This window comes from Protopterus annectens, chromosome 3.part0, assembly GCF_019279795.1.
Source record: "Protopterus annectens isolate FY-2018-M chromosome 3.part0, PAN1.0, whole genome shotgun sequence".
In the NCBI taxonomy this organism is placed as follows: Eukaryota; Metazoa; Chordata; order Ceratodontiformes; family Protopteridae; genus Protopterus; species Protopterus annectens.
Window position 1 is genome coordinate 1,619,822,542 of NC_056731.1, and position 24,180 is coordinate 1,619,846,721.

Here is a 24,180-nt window from a genome sequence, read left to right on the forward strand (position 1 = left end):
TCTATATCAGCATGAAAAGTCAAATAAGGAGGGCTGACAGATAAGGCTTGAAGTTCTGACACTCTGCGGGCAGAAGTAATAGCCACCAGAAATATGGTTTTCCATGATAAGAATTTGAGATCACAAGATGATGCTGGTTCAAATGGGGTGGGGGTGGGGGGGGTTATACGAGACAGCACAAAGTTTAGATTCCAGACAGAATAATGAGTTTTCACTGGAGGCCTCATGTGAAAGGTTCCTTTGAGAACGGCTTTGGACAACTTGTGGGACATTATGTTTAGCCCATCCACTCCCAAGATGAAAACGTTAGATATAGCAGCCAAATGGACCCGGACTGTAGCAGCTGCAGCTCCTTTATTAAAGATCATAGTCAAGAATTCTAAAATGGATGTCAAGGGGGCTAGATAAGGATCAATCTTCTGCTTAGAGGCCCATATGGAAAATCTCTTCCACTTATTAAGATACAATCTTCTGGTGGACAGCTTATGGGAAGACAAGAGGATCTGCCTCGTCTCATTAGAAAAGTCATGAAGCCTGGCTATGAGGGGAACTGGAGCAGCCAAGCTGTTAGCTTCAGTGACTGCAATGAAGGATGGTGGTCCCCCGACGGATGTGTCAGAAGGCCGGGAACTGGGTCCAGAATCCATGGATGCTCCGAACCCATCAGTAAAGAATGAACAGCGAGAATGAACTTCACATAGTGTTTTGGTTCCAAGGTTTCAGTTTGTTTTGTTTAGTTACCACAAAAAAAATGGCTGAGGCTTACCACAAAAAAAAAAATACAAAGGATGGACTAGGGCTTACAAACCAAGATGAAGAAACAGGAAAATGTTCTCAATTTTACAAGAAAATTAGGAGAAAGAATATTGTGCAGGACATATTTAAGTGGAGTCTCACATGAAATCGAAATTTCGCAAAATGAACTATATAAGCCTGTGATCATTAGGGAGACTGATGCTACTTTACCATGGCATCAAAAATTTGGACACAGTGGCACACTGCACTAAGGGACAGAAGGCAGGTAACAGTGCAGTGCAGTCTCGTCGACTCTGCAGTGCAGAGCAGAGATAACTTCCTACCTAAAGAAACAGTCCTGCTTTTTGAAACAGCAACACAGCTATTCAATTACCACAGATGTTTTCACATTACCCCCTCACAAAGTCTCTCAATCTTAATTCTGTTCTCTCACTCTGAGATACAAGGCAAAGAGTAGTTTAACTACAGAACTATAAAATCTAAAACTTTAACTCTGTTAAAAATTACTCTGAAAACAACCAGGTATACATACCCTACACATCACATGAACGTATACCACTAAATGGTTTCTTGTGTGTGCGCATATATACCCTCTGTAAGCACTTTCTGCATGTTAAAACATTTTTTTCAAGATTAAGCAGTAGCACACAGGTAAGAAAGAAACAGTACCTCCACTATGCTCACACACTTAAATGAGGCTATTTTGACAAATTCTTACCCATCATTGTCAGGTTTACCCAATTCCAGTCTGTCATGCTGTACTGAAAAATAGATTCTGCAGATCCGGCCATCCTGAGTTTAAATGAAAAAAAAAATGTTCAGTACTTCAAGGCTAAAAGCATCCACGACCACTAATCAATAAAATCAGTAATGCTACTAAGAGATGTTCCACCTAATACAATTGCTTTATGTCTTGCCTCCAGCAAAAAACTGCTAGGCTACAACAAAAAGCAAGGTAACACACCTCTGAAAAATAAATTGTGCCAACGATATTAAAACCTGCAAACAGAAAGGAAGGAGATACAGAAAACCAACACAAACTAATAGAAACAATGAGAAATATTTTTCAGTTTAAAAAAAATATTTTAATCATTCTTATTACATGTGAAGCTCCATTCAAGTTCAATCTACTAAAACAGAAGGTTAACACACATCTTAAGTGTCACTATTAATAGCCTGCAATATATACTTCAAGCAGTTTTCATTTAAGGAAAATGTTTTCATATTGCCCATCATCTTTAAGCCTGTGAAAGAATTCAATTAAAAAAAAAAAGCAGAGAAGGTATCACTTAATGGCAAGAACACAGTAAAACAATTGACCCTTTTACAAGTTATATCTCCTATCTGAAACCATGCAGTAAAAAATGGTGTAAAGCACAGCTGTGTGTACAATTTGCCATAAAAGCAAATACTTAAGTGAAATACCACACTGCAGTCATTCTCTCAACACACCTCCATAACTTTCTTCAGCTCGACACACAAGCACAGCTCCACCGTGTCCAATGCTGGCACAACATTTGGTACAAAGGGAGAAAAGGCTCATGTCATACCTTCAACTATTTTTGGCACTAATACGTTTAGGAATATCCTTCTAGGATGGGAGCATAAGACCCAATAAGTCCGTAGTAAAGCCCACGTTGGTTAACTACAAAATGTGGCACATCTACATAACATTGACATTTTCTAAAAGAAGATATTTAGAATAACTGTAGAATACAAAAAAGTTGGTATCCTCCAGGACCATATAAATCCCACAGAGTATCTGCCAGGTGATTAACAGAGATTAGGAGGGAAGGACTTTGTATTGTAGCAGTTCTCACCTACCTGAAAAAGTATAGTTGGGCAAAATCTTACCATAGCAGTAGATGTCCTTCGCTCACTGATGCAGTATTCTTATTATGAGGGGTCCTCTGCCAAGGGTGGCCCGACATCCAATCAATACACCAAAGCCTTTAAGTTGTTATTGATATGCCGAACATTACATGTATGCTCCCCATGCAAGGTTTAGGGCATAAAGCTGATGTCCGGACGTATCATCTTCAGAACTAAGGGCTCCAATAGAAACCCAGCCTTAGGATACCAGAGGGCAACATACACATCCAGAGGGACAAAATCCAGGGTGAGGAGGAGGAAGGGACTGAATATTGCAAGAGTGAAGAGAAGGACATCTACTGTTAAGGTAAGATTGTACACAACTGTACTATATCCTTCCATTTCACTGTTGCAGCATTGCTAACATGAGGGAGAATGCAAAAGCTCAGGAAGAAGACAGGGAGGAGGAAGGACCAACATAGCCTTCTAGGAAACAATGAAAAATGGTCCTGTCAAACCAGTTATAGCCCTGGATATGACATCCAACTTGAAATGCTTGGTAAGGGTACGCACTGAAGACCAGGTAGCTGCCTCAAGGATAGAAATAATACCCAAACCCACTGAAAAAAGCACCAGAAGAAGCCAAAGCACTAGCAGAGTGAACCATAGCCACAGAAGGAAGGCTGTTACCATAATAACAAAAAGAAATGGTTTTAGAAATTCAAGAAATAGTACGCTTGGAAACTGCAAAACCTATTGAACTAGGATGAAAAAATCAAAAAGCTGATCAGATTTTCTAAAATGTTTAGTTTTGTCAAAATAAAATTTACGTTGTCTATGCACATCCAAAGTTTCCAAAGTGTACAACACCTTCTCACTGGCTGAACGCAGAGAAGGGAAAAAGGTCAGCAAATTAACAAACTAAGACAACTCATTCACCACCTAAAGCAAAAAAGAAGGCTGGTCATGAAGAGATGCTCTGTCCTTGTGAAAAACTAAAAAAGGAACAGCCATAAAGTACAGTTTTGTACCTACCATAAATGTAGATGTTCGAAGATCCACATTGCTGCAGTCCTTACACTTGGGTAGTCCGCTATCCTCGGTCGGCCCGAATATCAAAGTATTAGGCTGACGTCGGTCAAGGCGCTTAAGACTGACATCAGGACGTCAGGGTACAAATGCGCATGACCGACGTCATATCCTCAGTCTTTTCTTGCCCCAGATGTCAGAAGACCCTAAAAAGAAAGGTCAAAACCAAAAGACAGCAAAAACCAACCAACCACCCTTGCACTAATTATATGTACAATATATACAATATACACAATATTTACAACCCAACCCACACAACCACCTCTAACTACAGAGGGGAAGGAGGGAGGGTAAATTGGACTGCAGCAATGTGGATCTTGAACATCTACATTTATGGTAGGTACAAAACTGTACTATGTTCTTCATCTCACATTGCTGCAGTCCTTACACTTGGGTAGAATCCCAAAGCAGAGGTAAGGGAGGATGGCAAAACTATAGAGCAGTAGGAGCTGCCAAAATGCCCTGTAAAATTGCAGTGGCAAAACCAGCCCTAGATTTAGAGTAAAGTGGAAGGTGATAATGCTTAGAGAAAGTATGCACTGAACTCCAAGTAGCTGCCTCCAAAATATCTTTAGTCGCCACCCCCCTTAAAAAAGCTGTAGAAGTGGCAGTAGCCCTAGTGGAATGAGGCCTAATCCCAGCTGGAATCTCCTTACCATGATGGGAATAACAGAAAGCAATACAAAACCCAATCCACTTAGAAATAGTTTGTTTTGACACAGGTTTGCCCTGAGAACCCAAAGCAAATGAAACAAATAACTGCTGAGACTGCCTGAACCCTTTAGTTCTGCTCAAATAATATCGCAACTGCCTGTGTACATCCAAAGTGTGCAAAATCTTTTCCCCTTTATTTTGCGGTTTGCATAAAAAGTAGGCAAATGAATAGTTTGGTTTAAAGCCACACTAGAAACCACTTTAGGCATAAAGGAAGGATTAGTACATAAAGATACCCTATCCTTATGGAAAATTAAGAAAGGCTCAACCGCCATAAGGGCCTGTAATTCAGAAACCCTTCTTGCAGAGGTAATGGCCAACAAAAAAGCAGTCTTCCATGATAAATATTTCAACTCGGCAGTAGCTGCAGGCTCAAAAGGTTGTCGAGTGAGTTTCTCCAACACAAAATTGAGATCCCAAGCAGGAGTAGGAGCTCTACGTGGGGGTCTTATATTCTTTGCCCCTCTAAGGAATTGCTTAAACAAAGGATGAGAAAACAATGGTGGGTCACAGTCATAGTGAGCAGAAATTGCTGCCGCATGAACCTTAATAGAAGAGAAGGACAAACCTTTGTCCAGTAACTCAGTAAGATATTGAAGAGCCACACTTAAATTAGGCTCAGAAACATCAAATTCCTTTGCTGTACTCCAAAATAAAAATCTCTTCCATTTATCTGCGTACACTTTCCTTGTACTAGGCCTTCTGGCCTCCAAAATAACATTCAAAACTTGCTGTGGAAGCTGAGACCCTCCAGGGTTCAAAACAGAATATGCCAGGCTGTTAGGTGAAGAGAGTGAAGTTTGACATTGAGTAAATGACTGTTCTCCTGAGACAGCAGGTGTGGAATCAAGGCAAAGGCCATGGAGGCTCCGTACCAGACTTCTCAGTAATGGGTACCAGTGCTGTCGAGGCCAATCTGGAGCTATTAAAATCATCTTTGGCTTGTCCTGTCTGACCTTTAGGAGTACCTTTGGGAGGAGAGGCAGAGGTGGAAAGGCATACACATGAAGATTGCTCCAATTGAAAGAAAGAGCATCCACTTTCCAGGCTGTGGGATGAAACCTTTTTGTGCAAAACTTTGGCAGCTGGTAGTTTAGTGGAGAAGTGAACAGATCTATGTCTGGAGTTCCCCATGACACTGTCAATTTCTGAAATACATGAGGATCCAATTTCCACTCGTGGGGATCCATAATTCGTCTGCTCAACACATCTGCTAAGGAGTTCTGTGCTCCCGGCAGAAACCTTGCCTGAAGATTTAGCTGTAAACTGAGAGCAGTCTCCCACAAAATCATTGCTTGCCTGCATAGAGGATAAGAATGTGTTCCCCCTTGCTTGTTGATGTACCACATGACAGTTGTGTTGTCTGTTAGAATCAACACCTGCCCTGGAAGAAGCAAGTCCTTGAAAGCTATTAATGCAAATTGGACTGCTAACATCTCCTTCAAGTTGATATGTAGATGTTGTAGTCTGGCAGGCCACGTGTCTTGTATCCACTTTCCATTTAGATGAGCTCCCCAAGCTTTGTCTGAGGCATCTGTCGTTAGAATCTGACTCGCCTCTGGCCGGGTCACAGAGAGTCCCTTGTTTAGGTGACATTCCTGAGCCCACTACAAAAATTCCTTTTGAATGCAAGGTATTATCTGAATGACAGTGTCCATATCCTGGCAGTGCTGTGTCCATACATTTTTGAGATAGCATTGTAGCTTCCTCATATGCAGTTTGGCATTGGGAAGCACCAGAATACAAGATGCCATGAAACCCAAGGCTTGAAGGACTGTCCCTGCAGTCAGCCTGGACTGATGAGACAATTGATGGAAGTAAAGGGAAAGATTCTTTTGTTTGTCCGGGGTCAAAAAGGCCATCTGGGATGCTGTATTCAGTCTCACACCCAGAAAGCACATGTCCTGAGTGGGTACTAGACTGGACTTTATTTCGTTCACAGAATACCCCAGGCATCTTAGCACTGCTATCACATATTGCAAATGATGAAGAAGTTCGTCCCTTCCTTGAGCCAGAATCAGGCAATCGTCCAAATAAGGATAGATCTGTATTCCTGTTAGCCTGAAGAAAGCTATCACTGGAGCCAGAACTTTCGTGAACACTCTGGGCGCAGTAGATAAGCCAAAGGGCAATGCAGAGAACTGATAATGAGAAGTCCCAGCCCGAAAACGCAGATACTTCCTGCAACTTAGCCTGATAGGAACATGAAGGTAAGCCTCCTTGAGATCCAGAGTCACCATCCAGTGATCTTTGCCCAGCAGAGGTAAAAGCTGTTGTAACGTCAACATTTTGAACTTGGGAATGTCCAGATAAGTGTTGAGGATAGATAAATCCAAAATTGGTCTCCACGTGTTCCCCTTCTTTGGTACTAGGAACAGGCGAGAATAAAATCCTAGGCCCACTTCTGGCAGAGGGACCGGCTGTATGGCCCCTATTTGAAGCAGCAGAGAAATTTGTTTGTGAGCCTCTATTCTTTGCTGAGGAGGAACGTCTGGCATGCCTTTGAAAGGAGGCAAGGTATGGAAATAAAACTTGTAACCTTGGTGTAAGATATCCAATACCCATCTGTCTTGGGTAATTAAACTCCAATTTTCCTTGAAGAGTGCCAATCTTCCTCCCAAAGGTGCTGCCAGACGAGAAGGCTCTGGCAGCTGAAAAGGTAGGTCATTGGGCCTGTTTACGAAAGGACTGGCCCCTGCCCTCACCAAGACTGTGCAGGTGAACTCCCTGTTCTAGGCCTGAAAGAGCCCTGAGCTCTGCCCCTACCACGTCTAGATCTACCCCTAGACTGTGAATCATAAGAAGGGTACGTCCACCCCTTAGCAGGCCAATTCCTACTAAACTTCAGAGGCTGAACTTGCAAAAAATCTTTAACAGTCTGCATAGACTTAGCCTTGTCTTCCATTTTCTTTAAGACTGCCTCTACAGGTGAACCAAACAACACATCAGACTGTAAAGGAGCATCTAAAATCCTTGTCTTAACATGGTCAGATAAATTCTGATCCCTCAGCCAGGCGTGCCTGCGAAGAACTGACCCAGTGGCAGCCACCCTAGACAAGGCCTGTACAGCATCAAAACCACATTGTAAAGAATGCTTACCCACCTGTTCAGAAACATGTACCAAATCTTGTAATTCTTTACACTCAATACCTTCCGCCAGAGCATCTACCTTAGACTTCAATTGAGAAAGTAGATAGTGTTGATATTTCAACATGTGAAACTGGCAATTCAAAGCCCTCATAGTTAAGGTGGAAGAAGTATAGACTTTCTTTCCCCATCTATCCAAAGCCCTGGCCTCTTTATCTGGAGGAACCGGATTTTTTACAACAGAGGCCTTGACACCCTTAGGTCCCTGACTAACAGTTTCTGGGTCCGCCCTAGGACTCTTATAAAGATATTTATGAGCTTCAGGCACCCTGTAATACCTATCCGGTTTAACAGGAGCAGTAGGGAAAGAATCAGGATTAAGTGAAGCCTCTGCAAACACATCTTCCACAACATCCAGAACAGGAGGTATAGCCAAAGGCCTATGCTGGGGTAAAAGCAAAAATTCCCTAAGCCTTTTCCTGGAATCAGAGAAGTCCTGACCTTCCCACTTAAAATGTTCCCTCATGGAATGAAGAGTCTCTGAAAAAGAAAAATCCTCTGGAGGAGAAGCAGAAGGAGTAGAATCATCCACATCAGAATCAGAATAAGGAGAATACTCCTGCAAGTCTTCAGTCAAGACTCTGAAACATCGAAGCCTGCTCAAAACTCCCCAACTCTGGTTCCACCCTAGGCCTCTTATCAGGAGGGGCAAAGAACCTCTAATCAAAGTAATTAAATCTTCTGCCATTTTAAGCATGTGCTTCTTGGGCACAGATCCTGATGAACTAGGAGTGACACCAACAGAAGCTAACCCTGGCCTGCCTCTGGGAGAAGCCTTGGAAACAGAAGGAGAGGGCCTAACCACCCTAGGAAGGGAGGGAGTACAGTAACCTGAGAAGCCCCTTCAGCCTGACCTGCCTCCTGGGAGGCCACATCCTGCAATAACAAAGTCTCCCCCTGGGACTCCAGAGAAACCTCCGGCGGAACCACCGGTTCCACTGACACCTCTAAAGAACCGGCGTCCGGCACGGACGACTCTTCTTGCCTGGGTTTAGCTGCTTTGTCTTTGCGCTTCTTCGAAGAAGCGGGCGCCGGAGCATCCGACGGCATATTATAATTGCACCGCTTCCCGAAGACCAACCTGGCACAATCTAACCTTCGCTTAATAGTGCGCTTATTGAACCTAGCACAAAAGCGACACCCAACAACGTCGTGCTCAGGCCCCAAACAAGGAATACACAAAGTATGATAATCTCTATGCGGTATCTGTTTCCCACAAGAAATACAGTTATTCACTTTTTCTGACATCCGGTAAACCACTGAGGCAAGAAAAAACTAAAATATTCCCCAACGGGGTACTTAGCCAACTTTGACTATGTCTGAAACTCTGAATTCGAAAAATTTCAGAACGCCGAACGGCACTTGCAACGCTGCTTCTGCATCGGACCATGCGGCAAAAAAGACTGAGGATATGACGTCGGTCATGCGCATTTGTACCCTGACGTCCTGATGTCAGTCTTAAGCGCCTTGACCGACGTCAGCCTAATACTTTGATATTCGGGCCGACCGAGGACAGCGGACTACCCAAGTGTAAGGACTGCAGCAATGTGAGATGAAGAACATGGGCTTGAAACACAGACACCTGTCTGGCAGAAATAAGGGCTAACAAAAGAACAGTCTTCCAAAAACAATGCGGTAAGGAAGCTGAAGCATCATGCTGAAAAGCAGACTCGGTCAATTTGTCCAAAACAAAATTAAGATCCCAGGAAGGATGAACAGGCTTCCTGAGAGGTTTAATAAAGATTGCCTTTAAGAAAATGCCTGGCCTTGATCCCAGGGCCAAAGGAGAAGTTAAAGGCAGACAAGCAGAAATTTAATAGAAGAATATACCAACCCAGCATTGAGCAATTCACACAAATAAGATAAAGTACAGTTATGTACACTTACCATAAATGTAGATGTTGGAGTATATTCACTGTTGCAGTCATTGCATTTGGGTAATCTGCTGGAAGTTTGCCCTCAGTCAGCCTGATTAATCAAGTCTTGGGTCCTGTGTCGGTTGCTGTCCCTTCTTCCATGACGTCAGGTTGTCAGGGGTATAAAATATGCAACTGACTCCATTACATCAGTTTTTCTTGCCCCAGATGTCAGGTGCCCCCCAAATGGGGGATATATATATATATATGTGTGTGTGTGTGTGTGTGTGTGTAGAATAAAAAACACAAAACATATACCACCAAACAAAAGCAAAAACACCAAAAAGGCTTTTAGATAGTAGCAGAAATGAGAGGTATAGTTAAAGAAAAAACAGGGGGCTGGAAGGAGGGTAACCAGGACTGCAACAGTGAATACACTCTATCATCTACATTTATGGTAAGTGTACACAAATGTACTATGTCCTTCATGTTTCACTGTTGCAGTCATTACACATTTGGGTAGAATCCCAAAGCTATGGTTGGGAGGATGGATTTAAACAGCATTAGGAGCAGCTATAAGGCCCTGCAGGACAGCAGTGGCAAAGTCTACTCTGGATTTAGAGAAGAGAGATAAATGGTAATGTTTGGTGAACGTATGAACTGAGCTCCAGGTAGCAGCATCTAGAATGTCTCTGGTAGGTACCCCTCTGAGAAAGGCTGCAGAAGTAGATGCAGCCCTGGTGGAATGAGATCTGATCCCCTTGAGGATAGGTTTACCACGGCGCATACAGCAGAAACGAATACAATGACTTATCCATTTGGAAATAGTCTGCTTTGAAATAGCCATTCCCTCTGCCCCTGCAGCAAATGCCACCAGTAATTGTTCAGATTTTCTTAGAGATTTTGTCCTGTTTAAATAGAATCTTAGATGTCTGTGTACATCCAATGAATGCAGAATCCGCTCACCCTTGTTCTGCGGATTTGGGAAGAAGGTTGGCAGATGAATGGTCTGATTAAGGGCCACAACAGATACCACTTTAGGCATAAAGGATGGATTAGTCCTGAGAGCCACCCTGTCCAGGTAAAAAATAATGAAAGGCTCCACTGCCATAAGAGCCTGTAGTTCTGAAATCCTTCTAGCTGAAGTGACTGCTAAAAGAAAAGCTGTTTTCCAAGAAAGAAATTTTAGGTCTGCAGTAGCAGCTGGCTCAAAAGGAGGTAGAGTGAGTTTTTCCAAAACAAAATTGAGGTCGCATGCAGGAGATGGTGCTCTACTGTGAGGTCTTAAAGCTTTTGGCCCCTCTGAGATACTGCTTTAGCAGACGATGAGAAAAGAGGGGAGGGGCTCTGTGTTGTAATGAGCTGAAATGGCAGAGGCATGGATTTTTATGAAAGAAAATGATAGGCCCTTGTGAAGTATCTCAGTTAAGTATTGCAGAATCTGAGGAATATTGGGCATTGCTGTGCTTGTTCCTTGTGCTTGGTTCCAGGCACAGAATATTTTCCATTTGTCGGCATAAGATTTTCTAGAACTAGGTCTAGCCTCCAAAATGACATCCAATCACAGGTTTGCTGAGAGATGTAACTGGTGAAATTAGTTGATTAGCCATGCTGCAAGATTCAGAGTTTGGAGCCGAGTGTGCAGAATTTGATAGTTCTGCTGAGACGGTAGTTAAGGTGTCTGAGGCAGGTACCAAGGAGGAAGGTGCGACATATTGCGTAGCAGCGGGTACCAGTGTTGGTGAGGTCAGTCTGGAGCAATCAGAATCATTTTTGTTTTTTCCTGTCTGACTTTTAGTAAAATCTTGGAGAGCAGAGGCAGAGGGGGAAAGGCATAGACTGATAGGTTTTTCCAGCTGAAGGATAGAGCATCCACTTTCCAAGCTTTTTTGTGATTACCTTTTGTGCAGAAATTGTCCAACTGATAGTTTTGGGATGAGGCAAAAAGACCTATGTCTGGGCTCCCCCAATTGCGTGTCAACATGCTGAAGATTTGTGGATCCAGTTTCCATTCGTGTGGGTCCATAAGATTTCTGCTTAGTTCGTCTGCCAGAGTATTTTGCTTTCCTGGCAGGAATTGAGCTTATAAATGTATTTGGTAAGTCAAGGCCGTGTTCCACAATGCCATGGCTAGTCTGCAAAGGGGGAAGGAATGGGTACCCCCCTGCTTGTTTATGTACCACATGACTGTGGTGTTGTCTGTCTTCATCAGTAGTTGTCCTGGATGAAGAGAGTCCTTGAATGCTGTCAGAGCATTTTGTGCAGCTAGCATCTCTTTCTGATTGATATGCAGGTGCATTTGATTTGGGCTCCATTGGCCCTGAATACATCTCTCTGCCAGATGCGCTCCCCAAGCATAATCTGATACATCTGTAGTCAGGGTTTGGGCGGCAGGGGGTGGAATGAATGACAGTCCCTTGTTTTGGTGGCAGGCCTCTGCCCACCATAGGAACTCTAGCTGCAGGCAAGGAATGATAGGAATCAGGTTCCAGGCTGTGACAATGTTGACTCCATAAGCTTTTTAGGTACCACTGACGTTTCCTCGTATGCAGTCTTGCATATGGAATTGGAAGAATGCAGGAGGCCATGAACCCCAAGGCCTGCAGAATTTGTCTTGCAGATAGCTGGGTTTTTGTGGCCACCTGTTTGAAGTAAGTCATCAATTGACTGTTTTTCTGGCGTAAGGCAAGTCATCTGGGCAGTTGTATTCAGGCTTGCACCCAGGAATGTAATTATTTGAGAGGTTACCAGTTGTGATTTCTTTTCGTTTATGGTGTACCCTAGACATGTTAGAAGCCTTTTTACAAACGCCAGATGTTTTAGAAGAGTGTCCTTGTTTTCTGCCTGAATTACACAATCGTCCAGGTATAGATAAATCTGAATATTTCTTTGCCTGCAAAATGCAATTACTGGTGCCAGACACATTGTGAAGACCCTGGGCGTAGTAGATAAGCCAAAGGGTGGCGCAGAGAACTGATAGTGCAAATAGCCTGCTTTGAAGCAGAGGTATCTTCTGCAAGATTCCCTGATTGGGATATGCAGGTAAGCCTCTTAATTGTAGAGTTACCAAACAGGCATCCTTGCCTAGCATGGGTAGTAACTGTTGGAGAGTTAGCATCTTGAATTTTGGAATGCCCAGAAATGTATTTAGAATGGCTAAGTCCAGAATTGGACGCCATGATTTGCCTTTTCTGGGCACCAGGAAAAGTCTTGAATAAAAACCTTGTCCCTTTTCCTTTTCTGGTACTGGTTGAAAAGCCCCCATACTCATGAGGGACATAACTTGTTTCTGGGCCTCTGCCCACTGATTTAGAGGCAGATCTGGCCATCCGTTTGCGATTGGCAACATGTGGAAATGAAATCTGTATCTTCTGGGATACTATATTTAAAACCCATTTCTCCTGGGTAATCAGTTGCCAGTTTCGTGCATGAAGTTGCAGTTCTCCCCCCAACAGGGGGGGGGGGCAAAAAAGAAGCGCTTGGTGATTGCAGTGGAAAGTCACTGAGGCTGTTTACCGTAGGAAGGTGCCTTACTTCCAGGTTTGGAGGTGGAGGCACCCCATTGCTTTGTTCTACAAGTTCCTTATGACTTAAAACGGGAGCCTTTGGAATGTCTGTGTTTGACCCGAGTGGCTCTAGTGGGTACTGGAAAAGGACCAGTTCTTAGTAGGCAAGTGCCTACTGAACCTGGGTGGCTGCACTTGTAGGAAATCTTTCACAGTTTGCATAGATTTAGCTTTATCTTCCATTGTTTTCAAAACTTCTTCAGCCTTATTACCAAACAGACTGTCCTGTTGTAAAGGAGCATCCAACAATTTTGCTTCAACATGGTCAGGCAGATTTTGCTCCTTGAGCCAATAATGCCTTCTTATCACAGATCCAGTTACAGCAGCCTGCAGCAAGAGGCCTCCAAAGAATCAAAACCACATTGCAAAGTATGTTTTCCAACCTGTTCAGCTGAATGCAATAAATCCTGCAACTCTATTTTCCACAGTCAAAAATCAACATCATTTTCTAATTCAGTAAACCCATGACATGCTGTTGATATTTAAGCATATGAAATTGACAGTTTAAAGCCTGCAAGGGTTGCAGACGTGTAAACCTTCTTACCCCATCTATCCAGCTCCCTGGAATCTCTATCAGAAGGGGTATGATTTTTAGCAATAGATGCCTTAACGCCCTTGGGACCCGGAGAAATGGTTTCAGGGTCAGCAGTAGGGTTTTTAAAGAGGAATTTGTGGGAGTCAGGAACCCTGTAATATCTGTCTTGCTTACTAGGATCCGGAGGCAGGGAATCAGGAGTCATACTGGACTCTTGAGAAATCATCAACAATGTCTAGAACATGAGGTATAGCCAAAGGCCTATGCTGAGGAAGAAGAAGGAAATCCCTAAGTCTCTTTTTAGATTCTGTGAAATCCTGACTCTCCTAGTGAAAGTGTTCCCTTAAGGTATGCAAAGTTTCTCTAAAAGACAAATCCTCAGGAGGAGAAGCAGGAGGGATGGAATCTTCTGCATAAGAGTCCTCATGAGTGGGGATAGATAATTCCTGATCAGAAGAGGAATCAGAAGAAACAGAAACCTGATCTGAAGATTCAGTCAGTGCCTTGCCTAGGCCTTTTAGCAGGAGGAGGATGGGTACCCCTGAACAAGGTAATTAAATCCTCAGCCATTTTGATAGTCGGTTTTTTAGGCATTGGGGCCTGTACATGTGGCCCAAGTGCCAGTTTTTTTGACATAGAAGTAGTTTTGGCCATAGTTTTGAAGATGGCGTCGGTTTAATATACAAATCTTTAGGCCTGAAAACTCCCTCAGAAGCCAGTGCCTGTTCAGCGGCTCCGGACACATCTAAGGTAGAGACATCCGCGGGTTCAATACTTAAAGTATCTTGCAGCATACCAGACTCCGAATGGGTCTCAGTAGAGGCCTGCGAATCAAAAGTAGCGGGCAGAGACTGCGAAAGTGCCTCACTGAGTACAGGCGAACCTGCGACTGGCTTAGGAGAAGCTTCATCTGTTTTGGACCTCGACGGTCTGTCTTTCTTTGCATTTTTTAGGTATTCTTGTAGTTGGATTGCTAACTGACGACATTTCTGGATAGTTAAATCTCGAAAAATATTTACAAGCAAAAATATACGGACGTTTAATAGTGCGTTGATTAAATTTAGCACAAAACCGACAGCAAGGCACGTTGTGGTCAGGGCCTAGGCAAGGAACACAGTACAAATGAAAATCCTTATAAAGTATTTGCTTCCCACAAGTAAAACAATTAACTTTTACTGATATCGGTAAGGAGCAAGAAAAAGTTTCCCCAACGGGGTACTTAGCTTTTAGTTGAAGAGTTCGGTTCTGAAACTCGAAAACAAAAATTTCAAGAGTAGGCCAACCAGCACTTGTGAATTGCTTCGGGCACCGTGCGGCAAGAAAGACTGATGTAATGGCGTTGGCTGCATGTTTTATACCCCTGACGTCATGGAAGAAGGGACAGCAACCGACGCAGGACCCAAGACATTGTTAATCAGGCCGACTGAGGGGAACCTGCCAGCAGATTACCCAAATGTAATGACTGCAAGAGTGAAACACGAAGAACATCCAAAGGGACATTCATAGTAAGTGGGTCCAGGTTACAAGAAAGACACCAAATAGAAAACCACTTCCATTTGGACAAGTAGGACTTCCTAGTAGTGGGTTTCCTGGCCTCCTGCAGAACCTGAAGCACGTCCTCAGAAAAAAGGTGCCTACAGGGAAACAAACTCCTATCATCCACAGTGTCACTGGAATAGTGGACAGGTGATTATGGATGAGAGATCTCATCTTGTGTGAGAAGACCCACCCTGTGAGGTATCTTGAGATGATTGCCCTTGGGTAAGTGCAGAAGAGGGAACCAATGCTGTCTGGGTCAAAAGGGAGTCACAGCAAGATGTTGGGAGCATCCTGTTTCATTTTGCACAGGACTTTGGAATGCAAGGAAGAAGAGAGGAAGGCATAAAGAAACATCCCATTCCATGAAAAAGATAGGGCATCCACCTTCCAGGCCAGAGGACAAGGAGTCTTGGCACAAAATTGAGAAAGCTGCCTGTTCAGAGGGGAGGCAAAGAGATATACTTGAGGAATACCCCACTGGTGGATAACATCCAGAAACACATCCCTATGAAGCATTCGCTTGTGAGACTGTGTTATGGACCTGCTCAGAGAGTCTGCCTAAAATTATGACTTGAAGTAATGCACTCTGCTGGAAGTGTGACTTGGTACTGAATCGCTAACTCCCAAACCTGGAATGTCAATCTGCAAAACAGAAAGGAACTTGTCTTCCCTTGTTTGTTGCCGTAGCCCACCAATGTGAAGAATCTTTAGGGGCCCTGGAGAAAACAGAGGATGAAAAGCAGTGAGGGACAACAGAAGAGCTCTCACCTCCTTGATACTGATGTGCTCCTGCTGCTGCTTAGGAAACCAAAGGCTTTGCACCTTTAGGTTTCAGAAGGAAGCTTCCCAACACCTGTCTGAGGTGTCTGTGAACAGCTCTGGAGGGGGAAGCGGGGGGTGAAAGAGAAGGCCTGGATTCAAAGTCAATTGATGAATCCACCACTGAAATTCCAACTTGAGACATGAAAGAAGAGGGATTGGAAACTCTAGAGGAGGAGCATGCTGAAGCTAAACTTGACATTAGATACCACTGAAGCTTTCTTGTGCAATCTGGCAAAAAGAAGCATATGGAGGGTGGATGCCATGAATCCCAGAGCCCTCAGAAATTCTGTCTGAAATCAAGGCTAGAGGAGGAAGAAGGGACTGAAAAAATAAAGAAATCAAAAGTTAAAGCCTTGTGAGAAGGCAGGGACGCTAGCATAAGAACAGTGTGGATCCTCCATCCCAGAAAAACATGATCCCGCGATGGGGACAAGAAGGACTTCTGAAAATTTACAGTAAACCCCAGGCTTTGCAACAGAGCAATGAACCACTGAAGGTGCTGTACAAGAATCTCTGGAAAGGAGGCCTGAAAAAGCAGGTCATCTACACAAGGAAAGACCCGAATGCTTTTTATGCCTGCAAAAACTAATCACAGCAGCTAACCATTTGATGAATACTGTTGGGGCAGGAAAGAGGCAAAAGGGCAAAGCAAGAACCGAAAATGCCAGAAAGCAACAAAGAAATGTAAAAACTTCTAGAAAAAGGGGATGAATAGGGATATGGAGGTAAGCATCCTTAAGACCCAGAGAAGCCATAAAAGCCTGACGAAGCAGAAGAGGGAACAAAGTCTGAAGGGATAATAAAATTTGAAAGTAAGGAACCTTCAGAAATGTATTCAGGTGAGAAACATCAAACAATGGGTCTTCAAGTGCCGTCTTTCCTGGGGACCAAAAGCATTCTGGAATAAAAATAAAACCCCTTCCCCCTATGAGCAGCTGGAACCTCTTGAATAGTTCCCCGAATCAAAAGACACTAAAGCATCTCTGGATAAGAGCTCAACTGGTCTTGAGGTGGCTGAGGAATGCCATGGGGTGGGGGGTTCCAAACCATGAAATACTCCTTGTGAAAGATGTAAAAAAAAAAAAACAAGAGTCCTCACTTATGTTTAGTCAGACAGGCAGAGAAAGACAAAGACGAGAGAGAGGAATGTGGCTGGGAAGAATCGGATAGCCAGACAACGCCTGGTTTACTAGAAAAGGAAGCTTTCCGAGCAAGAGGGGTCTGTGTAGACTTAGAAAGTACAGTTATATACACTGTACACACTCACCATAAATGTAGATGTTAAGAGTGTATTCACTGTTGCTGTCATCACATTTGGGTTATCCCTGCCAGGGTAGCCCATGGCCGGCCCAAACACCAGAGGCTTAGTATTTCTGCGTCACTTCAGGACTGACATCAGGTCATCAGTAGTATAATGTTAGGCAGCTAATGCCATTACATCAGTTTTTCTTGCCCTAACCTGTCAGGATCTCCCAAGAGGGAGCCATGTTCTGGTGGAAGAACCCCATCAGTAGAAAGTAAATACCAATTTGTCCCTTTGTAAGGAAAGAGAAGAAAGAAGAGGGAGATGGGGGAGGGAAACCAGGACTGCAACAATGAACACACTCGAACATCTAAATTTATGGTAAGTGTACACAAATGTACTATGTTCTTTGTGTTTCACTGTTGCAGTCATCATATTTGGGTTGATTCGCAAAGCTGAGGAAATGGGTGGTGGCAGTCAAGGAAAAGTACAGTTGTGTACCTACCATAAATGTAGATGTTAGAATGTATTCACTGTTGCAGTCATTACTGTTGGGTTATCCTGCTGGCAGGCTACCCGCAGTCGGCATGAATTCCAAAGTCTTGGTCCGGCGTCGGTTGCTGTCGCCTCTTCCCTAACGTCACTGCGCCAGGGGTATAAAAGATACAGCCGATACCATTTTCTTCAGTTTTACTTGCCCCAGATGTCAGATGCCCCCAAAAGAGTATGCTAAAAATTATGCCAATAAATATGCATGCACTAAGGTAAACATTTCCTTCATCCACAAGCAAATACACCACACAGGTTGTATAGAATAGAGAAGTACAGATAAGACCCAGCAAAAGAAAGGGGGATGGTGGGAGGGTAACATGGACTGCAACAGTGAATACACTAACATCTACATTTATGGTAGGTACACAAAGTACCGTTGTGTACCTACCATAGATGCAGATGTTCGAGTGTATTCACTGTTGTGGTCATTACTCTTGGGTTATCCTGCTGGCAGGCTACCCTCGGTCGACCAGAATTCCAAAGACTAGGTCCAGCGTCGGCTGCTCTCCCCTCTTCCCTGACGTCAGTGCGCCAGGGGTATAAAAGATGCAGCCGACTCCATATTCTTCAGTTTTTCTTGCCCCAGATGTCAGTTGCCCCCAAACTGGTAGGCTGAAAAAATATGCCAATAGAAATACATACACAAAAATAACATTCCCTTTGTCTACAAGCAAATAAACCAAATAGGTTGTATAGGATAGAGAAATGCAGAAAAGTCCCAGCAAAGAGAAGGGGGATGGTGGGTGGGTAAAGTACAGTTTTGTACCTACCATAAATGTAGATGTCCGATAGACATGCAACTGCAGTCATAACATGTGGGTTGTCCTGCCTCAGGCAGCCCTCAGTTGGCCGGATTCCAAAGTCTGGGTCCGACGTCGGCTGATGTCGCATTTCTCTCTGACGTCAGAGCGGCTGGAGTACATAAGCATCAGCCGACGCCATTTTCTTCAGTGTTTCTTGCCCCAGATGCCAGGTGCCCTCCAAGGAAGGCTGTAATCAAATTGGAAGACAAAAACAGGATTCCAAACAAATAAATGAGCAATAAAACAAATACACCATAACAGATATCCCCAGCTAAGTATAACAGGGATAGGAGTGGACCCTAGGCATAGAGGGGTATGGAGGGAGGGAAAATCCGACTGCAGTTGCATGTCTATCGGACATCTACATTTATGGTAGGTACAAAACTGTACTATGTCCTTCAAGAATGCAACTGCAGTCATAACATGTGGGTAGAATACCATAGCTTAGCTGGGGGAGGAGGTATGCTCTAGGAAAGAGATGGTGTAGCAATCAAACCCTCCAGGACTGCCGAAGCAAAGCCTGCTCTGGATCTGGAATATAGAGGGAGATTGTAGTGTTTGGAGAATGTATGCACGGAGCTCCATGTAGCAGCTTCTAGAATGTCCTTGGTAGGCACCCCTCTTAAGAATGCTGTAGAGGTGGCTGTAGCTCTGGTGGAATGTGGTCTGACATTGGCTGGAACAGTCTTTCCATGAAAGGAATAACAGAATCTGATGCAATGTCCAATCCATTTAGAAATGGTCTGTTTTGAAATTGCTTTTCTTGGACTGCAGGGGCGTAAGCTACAAAAAGTTGTTCAGACTTCCTACTAGCCTTGGTTCTGTCCAGGTAGTATCGAAGTTGTCTGCGAATGTCCAAGGTATGTAAAAGTCTTTCCCCCTTATTCTCAGGATTGGGGAAGAAAGCAGGCAGGTGAATAGCTTGATTTAGAGAAACCCTAGATACCACCTTTGGCATAAAAGTAGGGTTGGTCCTTAATGAAACCTTGTCTCTGTGGAAAATAATAAAGGGTGGTATTGCCATTAGGGCCTGTAGCTCCTAAACCCTTCTTGCTGAGGTAATTGCCAACAGGAAAGCGGTCTTCCATGAGAGAAATTGCAAGTCAACTGAAGCTGCTGGCTCAAAAGGAGGTAGAGTAAGTTTTTCTAAGACAAAATTGAGGTCCCAGGCTGGCACTGGGGCCTTTCTTGGTGGTTTAATGTTCTTGATTCCCCTGAGGAATTGTCTTAGTAAGGGGTGAGAGAAAACAGGAGGATCAGTGTTGTATCTAGCTGAAATAGCAGATGCATGTATCTTTATGGAAGAATATGAGAGGCCGTTCTTTAACATATCTGCCAAATATTCCAAGATGATTGGGATGTTCAACAATGATGCATCATGTCCCTTGCTGGTATTCCAATTGCTGAATCTTTTCCACTTTGCTAAGTAAACCTTTCTGGTGGATGGTCTTCGAGCCTCTGTTAGTATCCGCTGAACTTCCTTGGAGAGAGATAAGCTGAAGTTATTTATGGGATCTCCCAGGCTGTTAGCTACAGTGTCTGAAGATTTGGATGCAGTGTTTTGAAATTGTGTTGAGTCAAAAAAGTAGAGGCCACTGAGGGAGGGCCCGCCTCCTGGTGTGACATATGCTCCGTAGTAGTGGGTACCAGTGTTGTCTTGGCCAATCCGGAGCTATTATGATTCCCTTGGGCTTCTCTGCTTTGATTTTTAGTAATACTGAGGTCATCAGTGGCAGAGGTGGGAATGCATAGATTGCCAGGGAGTTCCAGTTGAATGAGAGGGCATCTATTTTCCAAGCTTTTGGATGGTATGTCCTTGTGCAAAATTTTGGTAGAAGATGGTTGAGGTGAGAGGCAAATAGGTCCACTTCTGGCTTGCCCCATGTCGAAGTGAGTTGTCTGAAGGCCTTCGGATGTAACCTCCACTCGTGTGGATCTGTGAAATTCCTGCTTAGGCTGTCCGCCAACACATTGTCTTTTCCTGGAACAAACTGGGATTGTAACTGGATGTTTAGGCTCAGTGATTTCTCCCAAAGCTGCATTGTCAGTCTGCAAAGGGGATAAGAGTGGGTGCCCCCCTGCTTGTTTATGTACCACATTACAGTGGTGCTGTCTGTCCGTATCATTAAATGGCCTTGCTGGAGTTGGTGTTGAAAAGCCTCGATGGCATGCATTACTGCCAGCATTTCCTTTTGGTTTATATGCAGATGTGTTTCCTTTGGAGACCATAGTCCTTGTATACACCTGCCTTCCATGTGTGCCCCCCATCCAAGGTCTGAGGCGTCTGTAGTCATGGTCTGTGTTATCTGTGGTTTTTTGAATGACATACCTGTGTTTTCCTGGCTCACAGAGGCCCACCATAGGAATTCCTTTTGTAGGCATGGGATGAGTGGTATGATTGTCTCCAAGTTGTTGCTGTGTTGAGACCAAATGCTTTTTAGGTACCATTGAAGCTTTCTCATGTGTAATTTTGCTAATGGAACCAGTAGAATGCAGGATGCCATGTAACCCAGGGCCTGTAGGAATCTCCTTGCAGTCATCTGGGTGAGTTTTGCTAAACCTTTGAAGTAATGAGTTAACTTCTCTTGCTTGTCTTCTGTCAGGTAAGCCATCTGAGAGGCTGTGTCTAGTTTGGCTCCTAAGAAGATTATTTGCTGGGATGGCTGCAGTCTTGACTTTTGGAAGTTGACTGTGTATCCCAGAGCTTGAAGTAATCGTATGACATAATCCAGGTTTTTTGTCAACATCAATTTGTCGTCCGCTTGAATGAGGCAGTCGTCCAGGTACGGGTAAATTTGTATTCCCTGGAGCCTGCAATGAGCAATCACTGAAGCCAGGCATTTTGTAAATACTCTGGGCGCAGTAGATAAGCCAAATGGCAATGCTGAGAATTGATAATGCTCTGGCCCTGCAAGAAATCTGAGGTAAATTCTGCAGCTGTGTCTGATAGGGACATGCAGGTATGCCTCCTTGAGGTCCAGAGTAATCAGCCACTCCTTGCCCAGCATGGGAAGGAGTTGCTGTAGAGTCAGCATTTTGAACTTTGGTACTATGAGAAAGGTGTTTAATGCGGACAAGTCCAGTACTGGTCTCCATTGAGATTCTTTTCTTGGAACAAGGAACAGTCTTGAGTAAAACCCCTGGTCTTGTTCTTGTTGGAACTCTTTCTATTGCTTTCATTCGAGTCAGCAGAGTGATTTGCTTGATAGCCTCTGCCCTCTGATTTTGTGGTAGGTTTGGCATGCCTTGTTTTCTTGGTAAGGTATGAAAATGAAACCTGTACCCTCGGTCTATAATGTCCAAAATCCATTTGTCTTTTGTCAGTCTGTGCCAGTTTTCTGCAAACAGAGATAATTTCCCAAGGGAGCTTCTAGTTGTTCCCTGGTAGGCGGTAGTAGAGGAAAGTCATTGAGTTTGTGGTTGTTGGGCAGGTGAAACCCCTGCATCACTTCTTTGGTTTCCTGGCTGCCATTGTCTCCTCTGTAAGGGCCTCTGTATTGGCCTCTTCCTCGGCCACGTCTGTTCTTACCCCTTTGAAACTTTTCTGGATTAGGAAAGGACCAGTTTTTTGAAGGCCCAATTCCTACTGAACCTGGGGGGTTGAACCTGGAGGAAATCTTTCACAGTCTGAACTGATTTTGCTTTTTCTTCGATGGTCTTTAACACATCCTTAGCATTTGTACCAAAAAGCTTGTTCTTTTCCAAAGGTGCATCCAGAAGCTTTGCTTTTACATGATCTGGTAGAGGTTGATCTTTTAACCAAGCATGTCTACGAATCACTGCCCCTGTCATAGCTGCCCTACATGAAGCTTCCAGTGCATCATATCCACACTGCAGGAAGTGATTGCTTACTTGCTGAGTGTTATGTACAGCTTCCTGCAAAGTCTTCCTGTCTAAAGGGTCAGGAGAAGCTAATGTTTTTTGTAAATCTTCTAAGAGAAAATCCTGATATTGTAACATATGAAAAAGGCAATTTAAAGCTCTCATAGATAAGGTAGTGGATGTGTAAACCTTTTTGCCCCATCTCTCTAATGACCTTGCTTCCCTGTTGGAGGGCAAAGGATTTTTTGAGGTGGAGGCTGAAACTCCTTTAGGCCCCTGTGAAATAGTTTCCAAATCAACAGTATGGGCCCTGAATAAATGGGAATGAGTTTCTGGGACCCTGTAATACCTGTCTGGCTTGGCTGGAGCAGGAGGAAGAGAATCAGGGGTAGCACTAGAGTCAGAATACAAATCATCCAGAACATCAAGTACAGGAGGAATAGCTAAGGGCCTGTGCTGAGGCTTCTTAAGGAAAGTCCTAAGGCGTTTCCTAGAATCAGAATATTCCTGTCCTTGCCACTTGAAATGCTCCCTCATGGTGTGCAGAACTTCCCCAAAAGAAATATCCTCAGGAGGGGAGGCCGAAGGGATGGAATCTTCTGCATCCGAGTCCTCAAAGGTCTGGAAGAGCTCTTCCTGACGATCAGAGTGGACAGAGCCCTCAGAGTCTTCATCTGAAGGAGTAGGGTCAGAGGGTTCAACCCGGGGCCTTTTATCAGGAGGAGGCTGAGATGCTCTCTCAGGATGGGCCTGTGAACCTCTAATCATGGAAATTAAATCAGCAGCCATGGACATAATTTGTGTCTCCGGAGTCGGCTGAGGTAAGGATTTAGAAGTAATATGCTTTGTTTTGCTGGCTGCCTTAGCCCTAGTGTAGGCCTTAATAGACATGGCCATAGGAAGCCTGGCAGCTCCACGTGCAGGAGTGACCTTGTCTACAGCAATGGTCTTGGGCATTTCCTCGGTTTCGGTATCCGGAGGAAAATCTATAACTGGCGGAGTAATGTCTGGAATCGGAGTCGTCGGTTATACAGTGTCTTCGGTTCGGAGCGGTGGAGAGACCATCTCAGAGGGAACCGGAGCACTCGCGCTAGGTTTTGGCGTGGAGTCGGTGGTAGACGCGGGCCGAGGATGTCGGTCCCGGTCTTTTAGCTTTTTGGGAGTTTGCGATGTCGGAAGGTCCGACGGCATGGTGTAAGCAAATTTATCGCCGAAAAAATCTTCAGCGAACTCCGCCCGGCGCCTGAGAGTGCGCTTGTTGAAGCGAGCACAGGCTACACAGGCTGAGATGTCGTGGTCTGGGCCCAGGCAAGGGAGGCAGTAAGAGTGGAAATCCTTATGAGGTATTTGTTTACCACAAAAAAAAAACAATTAACTTTTTCAGTAATTTCTGACATCGGCTGAGGCAAGAAAAGGTCCCCAACGGGGTACTTAGCTTTTTTGATGACTTCGGTATCGTAGAATACAGGAGCTGACCGACCGGCACTTGCGAACTGCTTCTGCTTCGGGCACCGCGCGGCAAGAAAGACTGAAGAAAATGGCGTCGGCTGATGCTTATGTACTCCAGCCGCTCTGACGTCGGAGAGAAATGCGACATCAGCCGACGTCGGACCCAGACTTTGGAATCCGGCCGACCGAGGGCTGCCTGAGGCAGGACAACCCACATGTTATGACTGCAGTTGCATTCTTGAAGGACATCCTGGACTGCAACAGTGAATACACCAACATCTACATTTATGGTAGGTACACAACTGTACTATGTTCATCGTGTTTCACTGTTGCAGTCATTACTCTTGGGTTGAATCCCAAAGCTGAGGATGGGTGGCTGGGCTATAAAGGATTAGGAGAGGCTATGAGGCCCTACAGAACTGCTGTGGCAAAATCCTGCTCAGGACTTAGAGTAAAGAGGTAAGTGGTAGTGCTT

The 24,180-nt window shown here is 44.3% G+C and overlaps 1 protein-coding gene across 1 annotated transcript in view; it reads right to left on the reverse strand.

The window, feature by feature from the left end:
* The window catches only part of UBR5 (ubiquitin protein ligase E3 component n-recognin 5), a 3,965,620-nt gene that overhangs the window by 3,510,996 nt on the left and 430,444 nt on the right, over positions 1 to 24,180 (reverse strand). The window contains exon 7 of the mRNA XM_044065648.1: positions 1,475 to 1,548. Coding sequence (XP_043921583.1) covers positions 1,475 to 1,548 — 74 coding nt within the window. The remainder of the gene's footprint in view (positions 1 to 1,474; positions 1,549 to 24,180) is intronic.